At 38.6% G+C, this 21,049-nt stretch overlaps 2 protein-coding genes across 5 annotated transcripts; both read left to right on the forward strand.

Annotated features, from left to right (window-relative positions):
* The first annotated feature begins 1,961 nt into the window (after positions 1-1,961).
* On the forward strand, positions 1,962-8,492 carry nek2 (NIMA-related kinase 2). 3 transcript variants are annotated; one of them, XM_079433918.1, is made up of 10 exons: positions 1,962-2,110; positions 2,180-2,297; positions 2,479-2,547; positions 3,217-3,457; positions 4,515-4,597; positions 4,739-4,865; positions 5,400-5,622; positions 6,892-6,946; positions 7,082-7,158; positions 8,001-8,492. In XM_079433918.1, the coding sequence occupies exons 2-10, from the start codon at positions 2,257-2,259 to the stop codon at positions 8,210-8,212; spliced, it is 1,128 nt and encodes a 375-aa protein (XP_079290044.1). In that variant the 5' UTR covers positions 1,962-2,110; positions 2,180-2,256; the 3' UTR covers positions 8,213-8,492. The 3 variants fall into 3 exon arrangements, with proteins under 3 accessions (XP_079290044.1, XP_079290042.1, XP_079290043.1); XM_079433916.1 differs by having other exon boundaries at positions 1,968-2,110; positions 2,479-2,696; XM_079433917.1 differs by having other exon boundaries at positions 1,986-2,110; positions 2,479-2,560.
* A 590-nt stretch (positions 8,493-9,082) lies between these two features.
* On the forward strand, positions 9,083-16,621 carry LOC306880423 (proton-coupled zinc antiporter SLC30A1-like). Of its 2 annotated transcripts, none has more exons than XM_079433914.1 (2): positions 9,083-9,898; positions 14,317-16,621. In XM_079433914.1, exons 1-2 carry the CDS (start codon positions 9,307-9,309, stop codon positions 15,204-15,206), a joined length of 1,482 nt encoding a protein of 493 aa, XP_079290040.1. In that variant the 5' UTR covers positions 9,083-9,306; the 3' UTR covers positions 15,207-16,621. The 2 variants fall into 2 exon arrangements, with proteins under 2 accessions (XP_079290040.1, XP_079290041.1); XM_079433915.1 differs by having other exon boundaries at positions 9,083-9,889.
* Positions 16,622-21,049: the final 4,428 nt, after the last annotated feature.

Raw genomic sequence — 21,049 nt, forward strand, 5'->3', positions numbered from 1 at the left:
ACTTCTGATCATTAGTAATATGACTTTTTTTCTGTCTAAAAAACCTGCACAGCTGAGCTGTTGAGATTATTATTTTAGAATGGTATTAAAAATAAATTGACAATTGCCATGAAATGAAAGAACTTGTATAATTTAAATGTATTTAAACTCCTCAATAAACCTCTGATTGCCAACAAAGATACATTCATGTTATGCAGTGTTTTTCTTTTGCAAATGTAGTTGATGTAAGGTAGTGTCCTTTAGTTATATTACATGTCAATATGTTGTTTTGTAACTTGCTGTCCCAACACTCTGGAAGTATACAGTTTCTGAAAAAATTCTCAGCTCTGGGAATCACATCATCCCAAAAGCCCATGTCAGGTGTAATCCTTTCAAAAAAAGTGTCATTAGAGTTCCACACCACAAAGTCACAATACGCGGCATCCACAATGTGAAGCTGTGCCTGGACTTGGTAGTAGTAAGCATGGATCCTGTCCAGTGTAACGTAAACAACTGATGTGCTAATTTTGTCTGACTTTTTATTTCACTAATTCCAAAGAGTCAAGTGTTTTTTTTTTATGTAGCCTAACATTTAGACTACCAAGTCTTCCACAAAAAGGATTTAAAAAAAACTACAATAACTTTCCACAGTTCTGCCTTTATAGGAAAGTGAAATTATGATTTTACATGTCAAACATATTTTTTTTTTTTACCATGTTTACAGTGAACTGCAATATACCTTTATCTCACAAATCCCAGTTCCATGACAGTCGCATGTGACAATCCCATCAGGCGATGCTCCCATGTATGGCCACTTGGGATTCAGCCAGAGACCACTTTCCATACAGGAGAAGCCCTCATGCTCCAGACGCATCAGCCTCTCTGCTCTGGCTTGTGCCTCATGCTTGTATCCGTAACTGTAAAAAGTACACAGAAACAATCAACAACAAATTAAATGGTTATTTACTATTTAGTTTTGAATTTAGAAACTTTGCAACATTATTGCAGTTCAATGGTTTAAATATTTACCATTATCCTAACCCCTATATTTAACCCTACCCCTGCCTAACCCTTGATTTACAAGCCCATACCTTTAGGGAGACACTTGTGGTAGAAACTCTTAGCAAAAATCTAACCTCTGTCTTATCCTAATTCAAGCCCTAAATACCTTGTCGCAACTGGGGTGAACTTGTGTGCCTCTGGGTAGCATATGGCCTTAATCAAGCTCTTGGACATTTTCAAAGGGTTCGTTTGAAGAACTTGTTTAAGCTTAGAGGCAGTTATGCGTCCAGCTCTTTGTCGCACCCTGGCTTCGAGTTGCCTTCTCTACAGCCTGTACCTGAGAAGGGGTAACCTCTTCTAACTGGAAATCCTGGCACAGCTCTGCAAGCTCTTTGGGGGGTAGTTGCAGAGTCTCTGGTGTTCTGTATTCAAGAACAGTTTTAGGCAACATACAAGATTTGGGAACAAATTCCTTGTAGTAATTCTCCCTAGCCATCAGTGCAGCACTCCTTGGACAGTTTTTGCTTAAGGACTATCATATGTTTCTGACCCTCTCTTTACTCTTGGACATTGAACTGTTTTCTCAACCTTGGCTTGTTCTGTTGATTTCCCAGCGATGGCATCGTCCATTTTTCTTTTTTTGGACATTGCTGAGGAAAAGTCTATAGTAAGTATAGCGGCTGCAGAAAGCATGATGCATCCTTACTTTATTGTAGGTTTACCTGTTATTATATTTAAAAGCAGATACTACAAGCAACAACACACTACACTTAACGAAATGCGGGCTACGTAAATAAGGTTCCGTCAATAATATCCGTTTTAAAACTTAACAGTTCAATGTTTACTCTTTACACGCAGCTCTCTCTCGCGCTGTCCCTTTAAGAAATACTCTGTTCCCGCGGTTCTTCAAGCGCTTGGCAACGTGCAAGCTGCGTCCTCACACGGACCAATGAGATCACCGCCAACGATCAAGTCCAGCCAATCAGAATCCAGCGTTTGTGCGCACGTTTGAAAATCGTCTTGCTCGTCAACACAAACAAGAAGCTAACTTTTTTAAAGCTAAAACACATACAAAACAATACAAGACACCGGAAGTTAAGCACAAAGGACGAGAAGTGAATGAATTACGGTGAGTGAACTGAATGAATGAATCCTGTTGTGTTTGTCAGTAAGGTAACGAGCTCTGTTGTGTTATTAGTCTGAAGTCTGCTGTGTACATGATGCCATCCACAACTGAAGACTATGAGGTGATGCTCACCATAGGATGTGGATCTTATGGGAAATGCCAGAGAATCAGGAGGAAATCAGATGGAAAGGTTTTGAATGTGTTCATATTATATAGTACATAGTGTAACATTTGTCTTTAGATGCGGTGACATTTTGTGATCTGGTGCAATACAATTCATAGTTAAGTGAAGGTACTGTGAATTATCACATTGTAGTTATTGGTGTCTCTTCCCGTTGGTTCATTTGGACCATGTCTTCTGATCTCCTTAGATCCTGGTTTGGAAGGTGCTGGACTATGGCAGCATGGCCGAGGCAGAGAAGCAGATGCTGGTGTCGGAGGTCAATTTGCTCCGTGAGCTGAAGCACCCAAATATCGTCCGATACTATGACAGAATTATAGATAGGACGAACACAACATTATATATAGTGATGGAGTACTGTGAGGGTGGAGATCTCGCCAGTCTCATCAACAGATGCATCAAAGAAAGGTCTTCAAGTCTTAACTCACCCTTAAGGTCTTAAATACAAAATGAGTTTGTTTAAAATAAGAGCAAATATCTGTGAATCAAAACTTGTTTAAAGACGTTTTTCTTAAGTCCACTTGCAGATATTTGTTATTTTCATAAACTCAATTTTAATCATTTTCACAGAAAACAAGACTTATCATTTCTCTTCTCAAGTAAATGTATCTGGATTTAAAAAATCTTTAGACTTTTGCCTTGATTAGATAAAAACTGAGACTATTCAAGCCTCAAGCTAATTTTTGTTAAGTATATTAAAAAGTAAGGAAGATCGATATGAAGAGGTATTAGCAACACTTCAAAGATTACATTTAGAGAACATATTGACATACTGTGTTCCAATAAATTTATTAGTTTAAATTTTCTTCTCTTGGTCTTAAAAAGTCTTAAATTTACCTCCATAAAACCTGCAGAAACCCTGCTACTGTTATTTTGTTGTTTAAGCTGTTTTCCTGCAATGTTTGTCTCTTCTCCATTGCCTTTGCAGACGATACCTGGAAGAAGTATTCATCCTGCGTGTGATGGCACAGTTGTCCCTGGCATTAAAAGAGTGCCATGGTAGAAGTAACGGCAGCAGTACAGTACTGCACCGTGACCTGAAACCCGCAAACATCTTTTTGGATGTCAAACAGAATGTGAAGCTTGGCGATTTTGGTTTAGCCCGGATACTGAACCATGATACAAGCTTTGCTAAAACATTTGTTGGAACTCCATATTACATGTCGCCTGTAAGCGTCTTTCATCTTTCATTTAAATGTGTTTAAAAGAGAGAAGATAGAGATCACTGGGATTGTGATGAGGGAAGTGGGCGCCCATAACTGAAAAATAATTTATTTAACCTAAAGTCATTCCAAACCGCTACACTGATTTTTGTTTTTTAAGTTGAAAAATTTTCACTCAGAAATTGCATGTAAATTTCACAAATAATTAAAAAGACATAGGAAGCAACATTGAATTAAACATGAAATCAAGTTGAAAGGTTGAAATGATATTTTCTTGTAAGTTGTACTTTATTAATCTTTATTAAACTTTGAAAAATTGGGGGGTGTCGTCGTATCTGCGAGTCATCTGTCACGTCACCTGTAGCATTTTTTTCGAGATGGTCCTCACTGCAGAACACAAGATCCGGTGGGTGTGGTTGGATCTAGATCCAACTCCTCCCACCTTATGTTTACCTAAACCTACCTGTCTCCACCCCCTGATCCCTAAACCCACCCATCCCCACCCCTAAACCTACCAATCTCCACCCACTAGATGTGGATCCAACCACGCCCCCTGGATTTGTTCTGCCTTGAGGGGCTACTGTTTTTTTCCCCTGTTGTCAAAGGAATGGACACGCCCTACTCTGCCTCTGATTGGCTTACCTTAACGTTCCTTCCCTCATCCAACCAATCTCACTCCTGAAGCCTAACTTTTAGACGCTGCAGGCAACTGTCCATATTTCGGAGGGAATGCATTTGTATCTGCTTTAAATGATGGTGTTCCAGTTTAAATGGTGATTACCGTGTGAGGCTGCTGTTTTTTTTGTTTGTTTGTTTTGTTTTACGCGAGGCTGCTGTTGCGATAGCTATGAAGATTGTAAGTTACGTTATTGCTACATTAGTTCGCTACCCTTAACTAAACATTAGGTTAACTAAAGTTTCAAAATGCAGAGAAATTGTTGTTAAATGATCTTGTCTTGGCATGCATTGCTTAACTAATTACTTGTGCCATAGTTTCATCATATTCTTACTGCCAAGACTTTAGTCTCAGTTTTATTCATATGTTCCCCTTTTGTATTCACAGGAACAAATTAACCGCATGTCCTACAATGAAAAATCAGATATATGGTCTTTGGGATGTTTACTCTATGAACTATGTGCTTTATCGTAAGTATACATGTTATTGTCCTTATATTTTTACTATGATTACACTGACCTAAGTTACATACAAGCTGGTTGTGTGATTATACAAAATAGTTAGTTATATTCATATTCAATCCTAAATACCCATCTCTCTCTCTCCCCCAGTCCCCCATTTACAGCATACAACCAAACAGAACTGGCTGGAAAAATCAGAGAAGGGAAGTTCAGAAGAATCCCATACAGATACTCTGATGATCTGAACACAATTCTGTCAAAAATGCTCAACTTAAAGGTAAGTTAAGTTTTGTCAGAAGAAAATTTTTTGATAGAACTTTTGTCAGAAGGCCAAGGGCCAATTCCAAGGGTCAAGTTAATAGTATAACAATGCAAGTATACAGCAGAAGAGGTCACTGTTAACTGATTAAACACTTGGTGAATTGCCACTGTTGGTCAGTTGTGTGACTTAGTGATGAAAAAAAAGAATTGTAAGATTTTAATTGAACATTGGAAATAGCAGGCCTGACAAAAAGTTCAACAGGGCCGTTCACACAGAATGCGTTCTTGTGTTCCACTGCACAGCTTTCCCAGTGATATTCTATGTAAAATGTGCTGGTTGAATGTGGTGATCAAGAGAAAAAAAATCAGCTTTTACTAAAAAACATGCATCTTGACCTTGTTAGATTGCCCTGCTCTCTTTTTTTTTTTACGCAAAAATGCATTCTGTATACAATCTGTTATTGTTAGAATTTCAAAATCTCAATTAGGCTTTTCCATTCGCATTGCCTTGTGTGCTGTTTTGTCACATTCTGGCTGGCTGTTTTGTTAGGACTATCTGAGGCCCTCAGTGGAGTCCATTCTGCAGAACAGCTTGATCTCGGGCTATGTAGGCCAGGAGCAGAAGAGGCTTCAGGAGAAGCAGCGGCGCAGATCAGTAGATGTAGAGCAGCCCAAACATCCAGAGCCGTCGCTTCTAGCAGAGCTGCGGCTGAAGGAGCAGATTCTACGCGAGCGTGAACAGGCTCTCAAAGAGCGAGAGCAAAGACTAGAGCGTAAATCTACTGTTTTATTAGGCCTCTTTACACCTGAAACTAACATCTGCCTGCCATTCCCAGTTGGGCAGGTGATAAACAGTGGGATACAAAACCCCATATGAAAATAAGGTTTTACAAATAAATAGGGATCATTTCAAAAATTCAATAAAAAACATCAGTTGTCATCATTCTAAACCCATAATGCTTTTGTTAACCTTCAAAACACAACTGAAGATATGTGGTTAAACATGCTTTCTTAACATACGAAAAACAAACCTCTTCGTTTTTTGTGTGTCAAGCAAGTACATTTGAAATTCCGTTTATCAAATTTGATGCGCTCTATGTATGTGCATTGATCATTTTTTATGAAAAGTCTAAATTCTGTTATTAAAGGTGGGGTATGTAATTTTTCAAAAATGCTTTAGAAAACTGAGTCGGGGCTGAGTACCAAAACAAACTTGTAACCAATCAGCAGTAAGGGGCTTGTCTATTCATGATGTGGAGGAGAGAGAGCGTTCAGTGAACAGCCGAGCCGAGCGACAGAAAGATAGAGATGGCGAATAAAAAACATAAGAGAAAAATGTCTGCGGAACGATAAGGCAAGAAGTAGGACCCGTTTAAATATCGGATCAGCTTTCCAGCGCTGGAGAGAACTCAAGGAGCAGAAGGCCTGCGATCGGACGCCGAGGTTGCTTTGTTTCTTCTCGATAGGTGAGTAACACCGTGTCTACACCGGACACGCCGCACCACAACAGCTAAAGTCTGCCTACACTAGACAGCATCACTGATTATAATGACTTCTATGGTATTTTGGCGTGCTGCTTGTGTCCGGTGTAGACACGGTGTAACATTGGTTTTGCTTTGTTTCACAGAGCTAATCATTGCCTGGGTTGCGTAGGCTACGTATGTGTGGGGCGGAGCTATCAAAATAGGGGCGTGTTTGTTTTGGTGATTTCAAATATCAACATTGGCTTCCAGAAATCGCTTACCCCACCTTTAAATAAAGTGATAGTGTCTCTTCAGAATTCATATAGTTTACTTTTACCGTGCATTTCACCAAATTTTGGTTGCATTGGCTTACAGTGGGCCAGAAATCTCTCTAGGTTTTTATTAAAAAACAATCTTGATTTGTGTTATGAAGTTAAACTAAAGTCTTGTGGGTTTGGAATTACATGACAATGAGTAAATTGTCAGAATGATCATTTTAGGTGAATTAACCCTTTAAATGCTGCTAATGGGCAAGACCTTGTGTTTAACCTTTTTCTCTCTCTCTTTTTTCTCCCCCAGAAAGGGAACAGGAGCTGTGTGTCCGAGAGCAGCAATCAAATGAAAAGCTGGCTAGGTACAAATATAGCCTTCTTTGCTGAAGTGGTCACGTGAATGCATTAAACATCAGTCATGCGCTGCACAACTAGCTACAGCTACTGAGCACAAGTTCACATATGGTAATGTTAATGTTGTAATTGTTCTCTGACAGAGCTGAGAGCTTGTTGAAGGCATATAATTTGATCCGACAGCAGAGGGTGCTATCTCTACTCGGTGCCAGTGACACAGGTATGAAACCGTAATGCTGTTAAGATGATTGAACATGTATTTTTTGTTGTTTTGTTTGGTCTTATTTCAGTGCTTTCAGTGTAATTTCAATGCTCAGTGTTAGTGCCTGGTATTTGTTTACATAAGCTACTGGTCAAACGTTTAGAATAACATGTATCAGCATTACATAATTTAATTACAAAATAAATGTATCTTTAATCCGTTAAATTTACTGAGAAAAAGATGTGGAATTAAATTACAGCTACTTATGAAAATGGTAACCATTTCAAATGGGGTTACATCTGAATAATTTCACACATACACACACACATATTCAATTGATTTCTTTCCCAAATTGCATTGACCGCTCTTAAATGAGACACCAGTATTTCAGGAGTTTTAGACAGAATTTGATAACTGTTTTATTTCCTATTTGTGTTTATGTATATGCTTTATTTATTTTTTTTAAGATTAACTGTTTTTTTCTAAGGCATCGTGAGATGCCAGTGTTTCCCATATAGCTATGTAAAAATTTGATTTCAAAAATGATATCATAGCTATTAAACTATTTCTTATGACTTTAAATCTGTATTTAACCTCAGAACAATCTCAAGAGGTGCTAATGTCTGATTTGTGGTGGCTGTGCTTTTAAATTAAATTATTATAATCTCAGTTCAAGTGATGAAAGATTTTGAAAGTCTGACAGTAATGAGGCTAACAAACAACACTTGTGAAGGAAGGCAGTGTGCAGCAACAAGGAAAGCATGACTGAATTTAGTCTTTTTAGCCAACATTATTTGGGTTACAGATCCTTATACTTATACCTTTAAAGCATGAGAATGACATAATTCTGTTTTTGACAGAGAATGAAGAGAACATCTCTCCGGGAAAGAAGAGGGTTCACTTTGCAGGAGATGGCAAGGAGAACAGCAGACCTGAGAGCAGACTGATCGCTAAACCTCAAGAGCATTGTCTTGTAAAGAGGCATCAATTGGCTAACATGCGTATACAGGCTCTTGGTGAAGAAGAAAAGATTTATTCACCAAAGCCCAGAGAAAAGCAGGGCATCCGCTAACCATGAACCACAATGTACTACTGAAAGTGGTACATTAGTCCGATCAAGTGAGAAATATTGTTTTTAATGTTGTGTACATTAGGAAATAAGATTTCTGCTTTTATTTATTTGCTGCAGCATTTGTACAGTACGGTGGAACAACACTTTATTTGTAGTCATCACACTGGATTATTTTATCAAAGATAATGTGTTGTATTGTCATTTTATAGATGTTTTATTACTGGGATTAATGTTTTATTTGGATATACTGTTTTATTAGAATAAAGGGTTGATAATATCGGTTTTATTTGTATTCATTGAAAATAATTGCTGTTTTGGGCTTCGTAAGCGTAATAGCCAACATTTCAGGTTTACGGAGACGACCATTTAAAGTCTACATTTACATCTGCAAGACATATGTTTTAGTCTTTGCTCATCTGCAATATGTCTGTAGGACGTTTCCTATCCGATGTCAAATAGATGCATATTAGATGTCTTTAAGATGTTTATGTTTGTACACCGCAGATGCTTTCCAGATCGAGATATTTAACAGACATCTTGCAGATGTATGTGTGATATCATGGCTTGAGGGATACTCTTGCCTTGTCCAAATACCCACACTTGCATCTTGGCCACTTGAGATGTAAGATGCTAGTTTACATGCATAATAAATCATAAACATGTTTGAGATCTAAAAGGAAACGTCCAATAGACGTCTTGCAGATGAGCGCAAACTCATTTAAAAAAAAAAAAAAAAATGTCCTGCAGACGTCAAGGAGAAGTGTATCAGGGAAGTGTGGGTATTTGAACAAGGGGTTTGAATTTAGTGCAGTTCTTCGCTTTTTCTGGAACGAGTAAATTTTCCTCGCTCTCAAGCGATCAGCCAATCGCAGGCGAGTGTGGGCGTGGCCTGATGCTGAGCGTGTTCCGTGTGGAAAGTTCGCCGGTCCGGGTGCAAAGTTTCAGCCGTCTGCAGACAGTAGAGAGAAGACGAGCATAAAAACCGGATCAAAGAGTCGTTTACCGTCTGTCGGCGTGAACGAGTTCAGTTATGGGATTTTAACCCGAAGCGGTGTCGTGTTCGTTTACAGCTTTGTTCGTCTCGCGGCGGAATCATGGCCTGCGCGCCGAACCGGGTTCGTCTGCTCTGCATGCTGTCGCTCACCTTCGGCTTTTTCATCGTGGAGGTGGTGGTGAGCCGGATCACGTCTTCTCTAGCGATGCTGTCGGACTCCTTTCATATGCTGTCGGACGTGATCGCGCTGCTCGTGGCTCTGGTGGCCGTGCGTTTCGCGGAGCAGACCCAGTCCACCAATAAAAACACGTTCGGATGGATCCGGGCCGAGGTGATGGGCGCGCTGGTCAACGCCGTGTTCCTCACCGCGCTCTGCTTCACCATCATCCTGGAGGCCATCGAGCGCTTCACCGAGCCCCATGAGATCGAGAAGCCCGAGGTGGTGATTGGGGTGGGGGCTGCGGGACTGCTGATCAACCTGCTTGGGCTCTGTCTCTTTCATGGGCACGCCGGAGGCGGCGGACACGGCCATTCCCACGGAGGACATAGCCACGGGGGACACAAAAAGCACAAGAACGGGAAGGTGCGCCGGTGTGAGACGCTGGAGGATAGTCGGACCGCGGGCGAGGAGACCAATAATCTGGTCGGGAATCAGAACGTTAATCCGGACAGGAACAGAGCCGGTAAATCGGGTTTGTGTCATTAAAACTTTCATATGATCACTAGATAGATATTCTTAATTCTACAAAACAAGCGGGATCGGGTATGTATTAATCAGGTTAAAGTAGGATGGTGTAACGGGAGAAACGTGTGCAAAACTTTCCTCTTGGGGCTCGTGTTTCTTGTTGGACACGTTTGTTAATATGCAACCATTGGCAACAAACTCATTAAGATGAAGCGATTGTTCAGCTCAAAATGTCATATGTCATCATTTATACACCCTCCTGTCATTTCAAACCTGTATGACTTTATTTTGAGAGGTTTCTTCGTGGGGTACAGTAGAAGTCAGAGGTAGCACTAGTTACCAGGAATCATCTGAGTTCGTTTAAAGAGTGGTAACCAGAACTGTTTAACTTTAGTGCTCTGGAATGACATTAAGGTGAGCGAAGGATGACCGAATTGACATTTTTGGATAAACTATGCCTGTAAGATGACATAAATGTCTTAATTATGCACAAATGTTTAAGTGGGTTCCCTGCTGAAAAACAACAACAGCCTAAAACCGACCTATGCTGGTCAAGCTGATGTTCAGCCTGTCAGCTAAATAAGGGGTCAAAACTCCTCTAAAACCAGCCTGAAGGTCAACCAGGTTTTTAGCAGGGTTTACTTAGCTAAATTAAACTATGGTTTCTGGTAACATACAGTTATGTGGTGATTTTGTATTAGCTGTCACTGATTTGATTTTTGTTTTGTAGATAAATGCAGAGATTGGTACTTTATTAAGATTGTGTAGGAATGTGGGGTCACAATGCTGTTGGACATGATCACTGATCACGCTGGTCGTAACTCTGGTCACAGTTCTGGGCTTTGTTTGAGGACTGGCAAAAATAGCTTTGAAACTAAGCCACATAGGTGGTCAGCTAACAGTTCAGTTTCTTTACCCCTTAAGGGTCACCCCCCATTTTGAACATAAATGTGAAAGTAAATCCAAACTTAAATTGTTATAATTCATGAATACAGACTTATGGTTGGACTTGTTTTTTTAAGACAGTCTGCAGATTATTGCAGAAGTGGAACCATTTAATATTAAAGTATCAAAGATTTATAGAAGTTTAAGTTTACTTTTAAGAAAATGCACTGTACCTTTTTTTTTCCTAATAAAATTTAAAAAAAAAAATCTCTTTTTAATCCAAAATAATAAATGAAATTAAAGCCTAATAATGTCTAAAGTTATGTTGCAAATTTGAAGCTGATATAAAAATAATTTTCATTTGGGTGTTACACCACAAACAGCTATCCAAACTCCAGTGAAATTTGTTTATGCATTTTTCTGTCACAAATGTCTTGTATTACATCTATCACAAAATAGCCAGCAAATATGGAATCTTGAGATTCAGACCTTTCCGACAATATTAATTTAGTCAAGATTATAAAAAGTTTTGATTCTAAAAGACCCTAATACATTATGCAATATGGCACTTGACACCGCCCACTAAGGGGGAGGAGTCTGCTAAAAGGTTTTAAAGTAACATTTCCATGATAACGCAATGTCCGATTTCAAAATGGTTTTCACAGTATGAATTTTGAGGTTTTAAGCTTTCAAATGATTTATGATGATGATTAAAACGTGATGGAGAAAATAAGACAACGAAAAAAAGAGCACCAACCGGCCCGGCTGTGCGCACCAAGCCAACATTAAAGAACTGTCGGTGATTGTGTTGCTGTCCCGTCTGCATCTGGACCAGTAAGTTGTATTTGAACACGCTGCAGAGGCTAACTATGCCTACACCAACAGCCAACTAGCGCATACCTTCTGTGCCTGCATTATAGGAAACAGCTATCTGTTCCAGCTGGTGGCAGTAGTCTGTATTCGTATTTCAAAATGGGAAACCAGAAGTAGAACTGTGGATGTACAAACCATAAACCGTGCTAGCTACTGTTTACGTTATTTTCTCGCATACTGCATATGAACTTGTTTTTTTTATTAAAATACATCTTAAGATGCAAATGGAACTGGCTTTATTAGCCCTTGTTCTTGTAGAAGAAGAAAGGAAGAACAGGAGGTGAAAATAAGGATAAATAATGAGAAACGGTTGCCCACTTCTGTATTCCTTTTCGTGCATCGCTAAGCTAAACAGCCAATCAGAGTGATCGTCCTCACCAACACCAGTTCAACATGCTCCATCAGCCAAAAAGCCGCAGACGGCACCTGACTAGTGCAAACAGTGAGGAACTTGCAGCAAAAAACTGACAGATGCTCAACAATGGCCTGCCATTGGACAACACCAACTTACCAATGACTTGGTGTGTCATCACGGCCCTTAGAGGTTTTCCGTCTGCTGTTTGCCTGTCCATTATCACACACTATTTAATCAATTAATCTGTTTTTGTACATTTTGTTTCCATGGACTCACAACAAGGGGATGGCATGGCAGCTCATTACCAGTGAAGATCATGTGCAAACACTTTCTTTCTGTGCTTTTATCTGTTTTTATCAGCAGAATTGTAGCAAGATACGTTCTTTCAAGAAAAGTAGTTTATTCCAAATACAAGCTGAAACAGTCACTCCGCTTATCTACAGGAATTTCAACCAAGGCCTTGTCTGCTTGCATGTTTAAGACACTCCAGATGAAAGATGAACAGATGGGTCGTATCACATGAGAGATGAACAGATGGGTTACATCACCCACAGGCCTCCGTGTCCGAAGATTCTGTGTATTTTGACAGTACATTGGTAGTGAGGCTTTTGAAAGAACATTAAATTGGTTGGCACACCAAGAACAATAACTATAAAGTTTTAATAATTGTTATAATTCTGAGAATAGGGAAGTCTACACTATATCTCCAATTATAATGACATAGAGCAATGATTTTATTGGAATCACTATCAGAACATGTTGGTGTTTTTTGTTTTCAGTTGATGAAAACACATCAACAGCCAATTGGAGTCCACTGGTATGCATAATGTATTTTCTACAATAATATTGTAATTGTTAATCTGTGTGTGAGCTGACATTACAAAGACCCCCCCAAAAAACAAGTCTCGAGAGTCCAAAAGCATTCATTGTGTGATGAAGCCTATTAGAATATCCCTATAATTCAAGTTATGGAAGCAAAAAATATCCCTCTAAGGATTGTAGTTTTTTAATATTTAGAAGATATGATATATTCAGGCAGTATCACACAATCGTGTCGTTTTCCCGAATATGGGAAGTGCAATCGCAAATGTTCAACAAACCAGAAGTTAATATTAAGTGAGATGCATTTTAAATATCATCTTTTCTTTTCCCTGTTTCGCTAACGAAAATAGTTCCAAACAAAGGCAGAGCATTCATTCCTGAATGAATCTGTTTTTGAACAAATCATTTGAGTCAAATAATTCAATGATACATTCATAAAGACAATCGTTTGCTTTGTTTCTAAACGAATCGTTTGAAAGAATGATTCAATGAGTCACTCAGGGACTTGTCATCAGCTATTGCCGGTTTTAGTGGTATATTTATATATACATGACAGGCCTAAACCTGCCAAGGAACCAGCACAAAAACACACTCGGCAAAATATTGTTATCGGGGGAAAAAATATATTTTTTTTGTTTTGTTGTTGTTAATATTGCACACCTTTAGAATCCACTTTAAAAAGGGCTTGAGCATTTGAAGCAGGAAATGACTGCAGTGTGTTATTGTGCGATGATGTGGATGCTAATAGTTATTGTTATCATTCTTGGAGTGAACAAGCCTATGCTTTCTGCTGTGGAATACTGTTTTTGTCTTTATAATGAAAGTCAGTGGGGTCCAATGTTGTTTTTGGGCTCCATCAGCATTAATTGTATGGCTAAAAACATTGTTCTAAATCTCTTCCTTTGTGTTCCACAGAAGAAGGTAGGTTGTACAGATTTGAAACGACATTGAGTATTTTGGGGTGAACTATCACAAGCAATATCACATTTGACTAAATATCAGCCCATATTTAAAAGCTGGTCTGGAACAGAATATGTGAGTGGAGTGGCAATAGTTTCCCATCCCCTCTCAGTGTTTTGTAATCGCTCCTCCAGCCACAATTTCTATTCTCCACTTGTTCCCTGCTAGTTGGCATGAGACACACTTTGAGCCAGAGACACAGTCTTTCAAAAAAAGAAAAAAAAACCCTTCTCACTCCATTAAAAAAAATAATGTAACTCCACACCACATTCCACTTGACACTGGTCCCATACTGTTGTCTGGAATGCTGTGAATACAAACAAGTTGTACAAATAGTGAAGCATTCCAGTGCTTTTATACACCCACATTTCCTCATTTGTTACAGATTTCCTCAGAAGTTGAAAAGTTTGCCTTTCCAAGTTAAATGGAGCAAAGTATAACTGCTGATTAATTTCAATGAAAATATACAAACTACTGTTTTGTGCAGATTTTCTTGGAATTTTCATACTTGCTTTCTTTCTCCTCCGTAGAGATGTGTCACAGTGACAGCCTGGATTTGCACATTAACGGCAGCGCTCCGTACGAAGAGCTCGAGAATGGACACGACTCTGCATCCCAGCTCAACATGCGGGGTGTTTTCCTGCATGTGCTGGGCGACGCTCTTGGCTCGGTTATAGTGGTAATCAACGCCATCATCTTCATGTTGGTATGGAATCCATGCGAGCCGGGCAAAATATGCGAGAACCCTTGTGTGGGCCAACATTGCGCAGACCATTCACTCAATTTCAGCAGTGCAGTAACTAACAGCACCACAATAGCAGGACCCTGTTGGGTGCTTTATCTTGACCCCACGCTCTGCATCATTATGGTTTGTATCCTCCTCTACACCACATACCCGTTGTTGAAGGAGTCTGCACTTATCCTGCTACAGACCGTGCCCAAGCAAATCGACATGCATCAGCTGAACGCTCGCCTGCGGGAACTGGAAGGCGTGTTGGCAGTGCACGAGCTGCACATCTGGCAGCTGGCGGGCAGTCGCATAATCGCCACTGCGCACATCAAATGCCATGACCCTGCATCCTACATGGATGTAGCCAAGCGTATCAAGGACTTTTTCCACAACGAGGGCATCCACGCTACAACCATTCAACCGGAATTCGTAACAGTGAACTCTGAGTCTCGCGCTTCGCTCTGCGAGCTCTCCTGTAGAACGCAGTGCGCCCCAAAGCTCTGCTGTGGCGCCGTTGATTCCGCAAAGCCTCCTGATGGAGCTGTAGATGCAAATAAATCGTGTGAAACCAAAACCCTAACGGTAACCAGTACTTCTGCTACATCTCTGGAGATCATCAGCGAGTCTGTGGAGGAAACAAGCAGGTCAGAATCCATTGTCATGACTAGGGAGGTGGAATCGTCATTGTGAGCGAGAAGCAGGATAGACACAGAACATTCTGTTCCGTTAAGGGTACAGGTGTGTATTGGATCAGCTGACTGATTTCTGCCATGCTGTGAGAAGAACTGAGCCCAAACACACTCATGATAACACACATACACCACACAGCCCTATATCTCAGATACCACACCAACATACAGACAATATAAATAGGCTGGAGAGCAAGGCTGGCCTCCTCTGCATGTGTGTTTACTGCATCGTCTGATTGGTGTGTCCGTGCCAAAGCTTTTCTTCATACAGGACATCAGACACTTGTGTCCTTCCTGTGGATGTAATGCAACGACAAGCAATTTCAACGTTCAGCTGATGGACCAAGTAGAAGTGTCTGGACCAGTTTTTTCTACCCATATGTGTTTTCTGTTTTATTCTTCATTCTTTTTGTTTTCTTAGTCATATTCAAACTTTAAATTTTGTGAGAGATGTAAGAGATTTTGTGAGAGATTTATGCATTTAAGTTATTGTTAATTAAGTTTTTTTTTTTTTTAAGATTAGATATGATAGTAGAGGTTTAAGAAAAAAAAAAGTATTTTTTTTTTATTTTTTTGCTTCTTTCACAACAAATGATCTATGCTTTAACCGAGAGTATTTTTAGATGATGTATTCAAAGATTGCTGTTGAATCTTTTACTTTTTTTTTGTAAGATGATCTCTTTTATTAGACATCAGAAGATGTGTCAACGACAGTACTTCACCATGCCTATAATTCAAACTGCTGTGTTATAGCACTGAATCTAGTCAGCGTAGGAACTAGACAAACCTCTTATTGTTTTTTTTTTTATATATATAAAAGCTGATGCCTTGTTTGTTCTGTTGTTGTCAATCAAAACAAGCTGTTAAAAAACTTTTTGGGGGGGGACTGCTGGAGGGTGACATGTTTTGTCCATGCTGTTGAAAAAGTGAAAGGACCTCCTCAGATTTGTGGAAAACATTAATTTGTGCATGACCAAATATACTTGTGGTTATATGGAAAGCTTTTAGAAACCAAGCAAAATTTGTAAACCAAAAGACCAGGGAGTTGCTTTCTGAAATACACAGAAGTAGGTTTGGGTTGAACACATCATTTGGGGTGTCGCACAATCTACTCAGTGGCCTTCATTGGGGAAAAACATAATATCAGCTCTTCACAACACTATTTATATCTGCAAACTTTAGCATTTGGTGAAAATATGCAATTTATGAAAAACAGAAATACTACTACTAGTCTTTATTAGTTGTTTAGTGAATTTCTTAGAAATCTGTAGAGGAAAGATGAGCTTACACTATAAATGTGCTGACGGAGTGTTTGTATCACTGAGGATTTTAAAAGTACCATGCCAGCGGAAATGTTTTTTGATATATTTCTGTCAAATGTGTCATTGTGAATTAAACACGCTTGTTTGGTACTGTTCAATTAATGTCTGTTTTGTCACTTTTTTTAGGGAAGCTGAACACCGTACAATGAATAGAAAAGCTCTATGAAAATGATAAATCAGGTTGTCAACTTTAAAAACTGGCCAGGATGAAACATGTAAATGCTAAAGAGCAGCGGGCTCAGTATTGATCCCTGGGGGACATCAGACTTAATTTCAGTTTCAGCCTTAACTCCACAAAGAGATACAAAATGAAAACAATTAGATAAAACTATTTTAGAACAAAGACATTCTGTTGCTGATCACATTTAGTAAACAGAAATTATCAGCTTAGAAGTCAATTCAATATGTAACCAAGAAATGTTTTGTTTGCTTCCATGACAAAGAGCAAATGAATCCAGAAGTAGATTATACCAATATGGTGTAATGTGAATTTATAGAAGTTATGGTATGTGACCGGGAATGCACCAGTTATTGTTTGATTTAACAGAAAAAGAAATACAATTTGTTTAAATTAGAGTTAATTTTACCTTTCACAATTTATTATTTTGACCCTTCCACATTGAGTATATAAAGTAAAAATAAATTGTATAACATTATAGAGTAACAACATGCAGCATGACTTGCTTATTCTGGAGTTCTAACATCATTCCCTTGAAAATTCAACTCAATTGCTGTCAGATGCACTATGACTCATTTACTCCAGTTGGTAAATGTATAGCAATATTAACATTTCAAACAAGACTTCAGTCCGGCTTGATTCTGTCATTGTTAGCTATAACTGCTGACAACTCTACCTCTGCTACAAAAACCTTGCCATCTGCAAACAATGGACAGTTGGATGGTGGAAGATGTTTGGCAAAGCACTCTAGTTTTTAAGCATAGTGACCATTCAACTAAAAATAACATATTCCAAAAACAGTTTCTATGAAGAAGTCCGTGGTAACATTTTATCTCAGTGCTGTATATCTATCTTGACATTACATTCCAGCTTCCACTTTTTTTTTCACAAAAAAATGGTTTCGTTTCTACAATGGTATTTCAGTGGGCCACAAACGTTCATTGTATTTTGAACATAATATACTTGAAAATCTTGTGAAATGGAAAGATAAATAGTATTGCCCAATTTTGTAATAACTTTAAAGACAAATACTAGATAATGTCTGTGGTTGAAGAGACTTTCAGCACAACTCTAGTTTGAGGAAATGTGACTGAAAGGTAAAAGACAGAGATTCCATTCAGCCTGTTATTGCAGAACCGTCATGATGGAAACTAGCTATGGCTCAATTAACCCATTTAAGCCCACTGGGCAACTATAGTTGCCGCAGGTTATAGTAATTTTCAAGTATTTTTCTAGATGTTATCCATGTTATCTAAATGACATGCAAGCAAAGAACCAAATAAAGGATTTCAAGAGAAGAAAAAAAAAGGTATTCACTTCCTTTCTGTCAAATGAGGCTGTCAAATTCCTACCCCTTCTTCGGGGAAGCATGGCGAAGCCAAACCCTCCCAAAGAAAGATAATTTTCATGTTACTAATAAATATTTTTTTGTTGACATATATAGGGGAGAGTGGGGTGATTTTTGCCAGGGGGGAAGTAGTTCCACCCCTTGTTTCTGGAAAACCATAGAAGAAATTGGTCATGTGACCACATAATTTTGAAAAGCCATCCATTTTACTAATCCTCCAAAGAAGAGAGACACATGGCATGAGACGTAAATACATTTTAGCTCAAAAAACTGTTTTTTTCCTTTCAAAGTAAAATTTCTATAATCAAGGTTTTTTGATTGTAGTGTCTGAACAATTATAGATACGTTTGAAAACATTTCACACATGTTTTAGTGCTTTAGCAGGCTACACAATGAGTCTATACAATTGGCATGATGTTAGCTCTTAACTTCTGGATCATGCTAGTTTTTCAAACTTGTGGGTCTGGGGTGATTTGTGCCAAAGGGCCTGGGTTAAGTTGTGCCAGTCATCCCTAGAGGTGATATGCTCAAGAAACTACCCACACCCCAAAAACTTGGTGGTACAGCCAGAAGGGAGCAGAAGTTTATATTCCCCTGCAGCATTGACAAGTGGGATGTTAAGTAGTAGGCCAGATCCAGACCACCTAGACCTACATACCCACAGGGGATAATCTGGAGAAGTGAGGAGATGGGCATGCCTCATCAGTGTTTGACTTACCTGCCATTTGTTTAATTTAGCTAACACTGATTTAATTTTTGAGTTTGCAATGTTTTATTAAAGTTTTGAAGTTTTATTCAGTTTTTAAGTGGCTTAAGTCACAATAGGATGTTTAGAAATTAGCCTAGTTACTTTATTCTTATGTTACATAATTGACAGACAGCGTTCTATGTATGTCAACAGGCATCTATTGCCAAAGCCTTTTTGCCTGAAATGATTCACAAATATCAAATATTGTGTATTTAAGTATTTAAGTGTTTTCCCCAAAACTACAAAATATTACTTATTCCAACAGTTTTATAGGGTGACAATATCTAAATAAACCTTAAATAAGTAATTTTGTATTGAGTTTGTCTTGCTTTCATATAGCATTACAGTTCATAACATTAAAATGTTCTGTTTTACTTCAGAAATCACTGGCACAATTTACCCCAACGTATTCTCCCCAAAGGCACAACTTACCCCGCACCAGGGGCAAGTTGTGCCACAAGACCACTTTTTCCCCAAAAGCTATATTTCTGAAACAATTTATTTCAGATGCAAAGTTGTTGTTCTCAGGGATGCACCACATCCTGAAATATATGTACATTCTTAAGTTGAAGGCATTACTGTCATGACCTCACTTTAAAGTCACTTTGAGTAAAAACTGGCACAACTCACCCCACTTTCCCCTATCTACATAATCATGAAAGTCTCTAGAATCATCCAAACAAAACAAATCTTACAAGAAATCTATAGTTTTTTTGTATACTTAGTCAAAAGTCCAAGCGGCAATTATAGTTGCCGGTGGGCAAATGACTTGTAAGTACATATAACATAGATCATGGGGAAATGGGGTATACTGTTGCTAGCATCATGCTACTTATGCTAACTGCATGTTAAAAACATGTTAATCGTGTTAGTATGTTGTTAGCATCATGCTAATCACATTAACAGCTTGTTTAAAACATGTTAACATCATGCTAGCAACGTGCTAATTATGCTAATTTTGTTTTAACAATCTACTTGTGTTAGCATAATACTAACACAATTAACATGTTGTTAGCATGTTGGCTCATCTAGGTGTCCTGGCTGTAGAGGTCATCTCTAGGTGCTGATCCACCATCTGATCTGGATACAGTCTGGATCTGGGTGGCTACGGTGACCTTGGAATAAGAAAGAAACAGACTAATATTAGCGTAGATGCCATTCTTCTAACAATGTAACAAGTACATTGGGTGTTTTGGGAAGTGTTCCCGGTTCCGGTTGACCTAATTAATGCAGCCTAACAATCCTTTAACAGATGTGAATTATAGAAATGTGATAATGTATTATGTGTAAGCCAGTTTAAAGAGATGGTTCTTTAATCTAGATTTAAACTGACAGAGTGTGTCTGCTTCCCAAACAGTGTTAGGTAGATTGTTCCAGAGTTTGGGCGCTAAATAGGAAAACGATCTCCCGCCCGCAGTTGATTTTGATATTCTAGGTATTATCAAATGGCCATAGTTTTGAGGTCGCAGCGGACGTGAAGGACTATAATGCGATAAGAGCTTTAGCCCCCATGGGTGGGGTAAAATGCCCCCCAGTCTGACAAAGCAATTTGCTTTAAACATTTTAGCCTACAGAAAAATCAGAGTACAGGCAGTTTTAGCTTAAAATTTAAAATAATATAATCAATAATTCTGAATTATAAAATTATAATAGCCTATTTGAAACATTTTGTTAGCTGATGTTAACTGGCTAGCTAACTAGCTACCTTGAGGTAATTTTTCTATATAAAATCCAAATATTTTTATTCAAAAAACAAGTTAGAATACATTTGATGGAAAAACAAAGGATTTGATGTTCAGAACAGAATAACTACAGTAATAACCCATTGCCCCCTGGGGGCGTTTTACCCCACAGACTATAAGCTAGATGCAGCTTTTTGGGGTTTTCATCGAATGTTCTTCGACTTTTATATTTAATATATTTGTTTATGAATTGTTTATGAATAAAGATCGGTCTTTTAAAAGCAGTTATGTTAGATTCCAAATGTTCTCCTCCTATTCAAATTTGACATTGAGGGGTGCATACAACATATTTGCATATAACTATGCCGCACATTCAAATACAATTTTCAAGAAAAAATAAATAAAAAACAGGAGAAAATAAATGCAGAACATGTTCACATAAAACACTTTTTACACAACTATATGCATGAAACCATTCAGAAAAATTTGGCCACAAATGGGTTAAAAGAAAAAGGAGAGAGAAAGGTTTTTCCATTGCGTGAAAGCCACATGCAGCCTGTTAATTA

Source organism: Barbus barbus (assembly GCF_936440315.1).
Source record: "Barbus barbus genome assembly, chromosome: 14".
In the NCBI taxonomy this organism is placed as follows: Eukaryota; Metazoa; Chordata; class Actinopteri; order Cypriniformes; family Cyprinidae; genus Barbus; species Barbus barbus.

Coding starts and splice junctions, on each gene's coding strand:
- nek2 (XM_079433916.1), top strand. CDS start 2,199: ATGATGCCATCCACAACTGAAGACTATGAGGTGATGCTCACCATAGGA. Junction 3,458..4,514: donor CTCCATATTACATGTCGCCT/GTAAGCGTCTTT, acceptor TTGTATTCACAG/GAACAAATTAACCGCATGTC. Junction 6,947..7,081: donor TCAAATGAAAAGCTGGCTAG/GTACAAATATAG, acceptor GTTCTCTGACAG/AGCTGAGAGCTTGTTGAAGG.
- LOC306880423 (XM_079433914.1), top strand. CDS start 9,307: ATGGCCTGCGCGCCGAACCGGGTTCGTCTGCTCTGCATGCTGTCGCTC. Junction 9,899..14,316: donor GAACAGAGCCGGTAAATCGG/GTTTGTGTCATT, acceptor TCTCCTCCGTAG/AGATGTGTCACAGTGACAGC.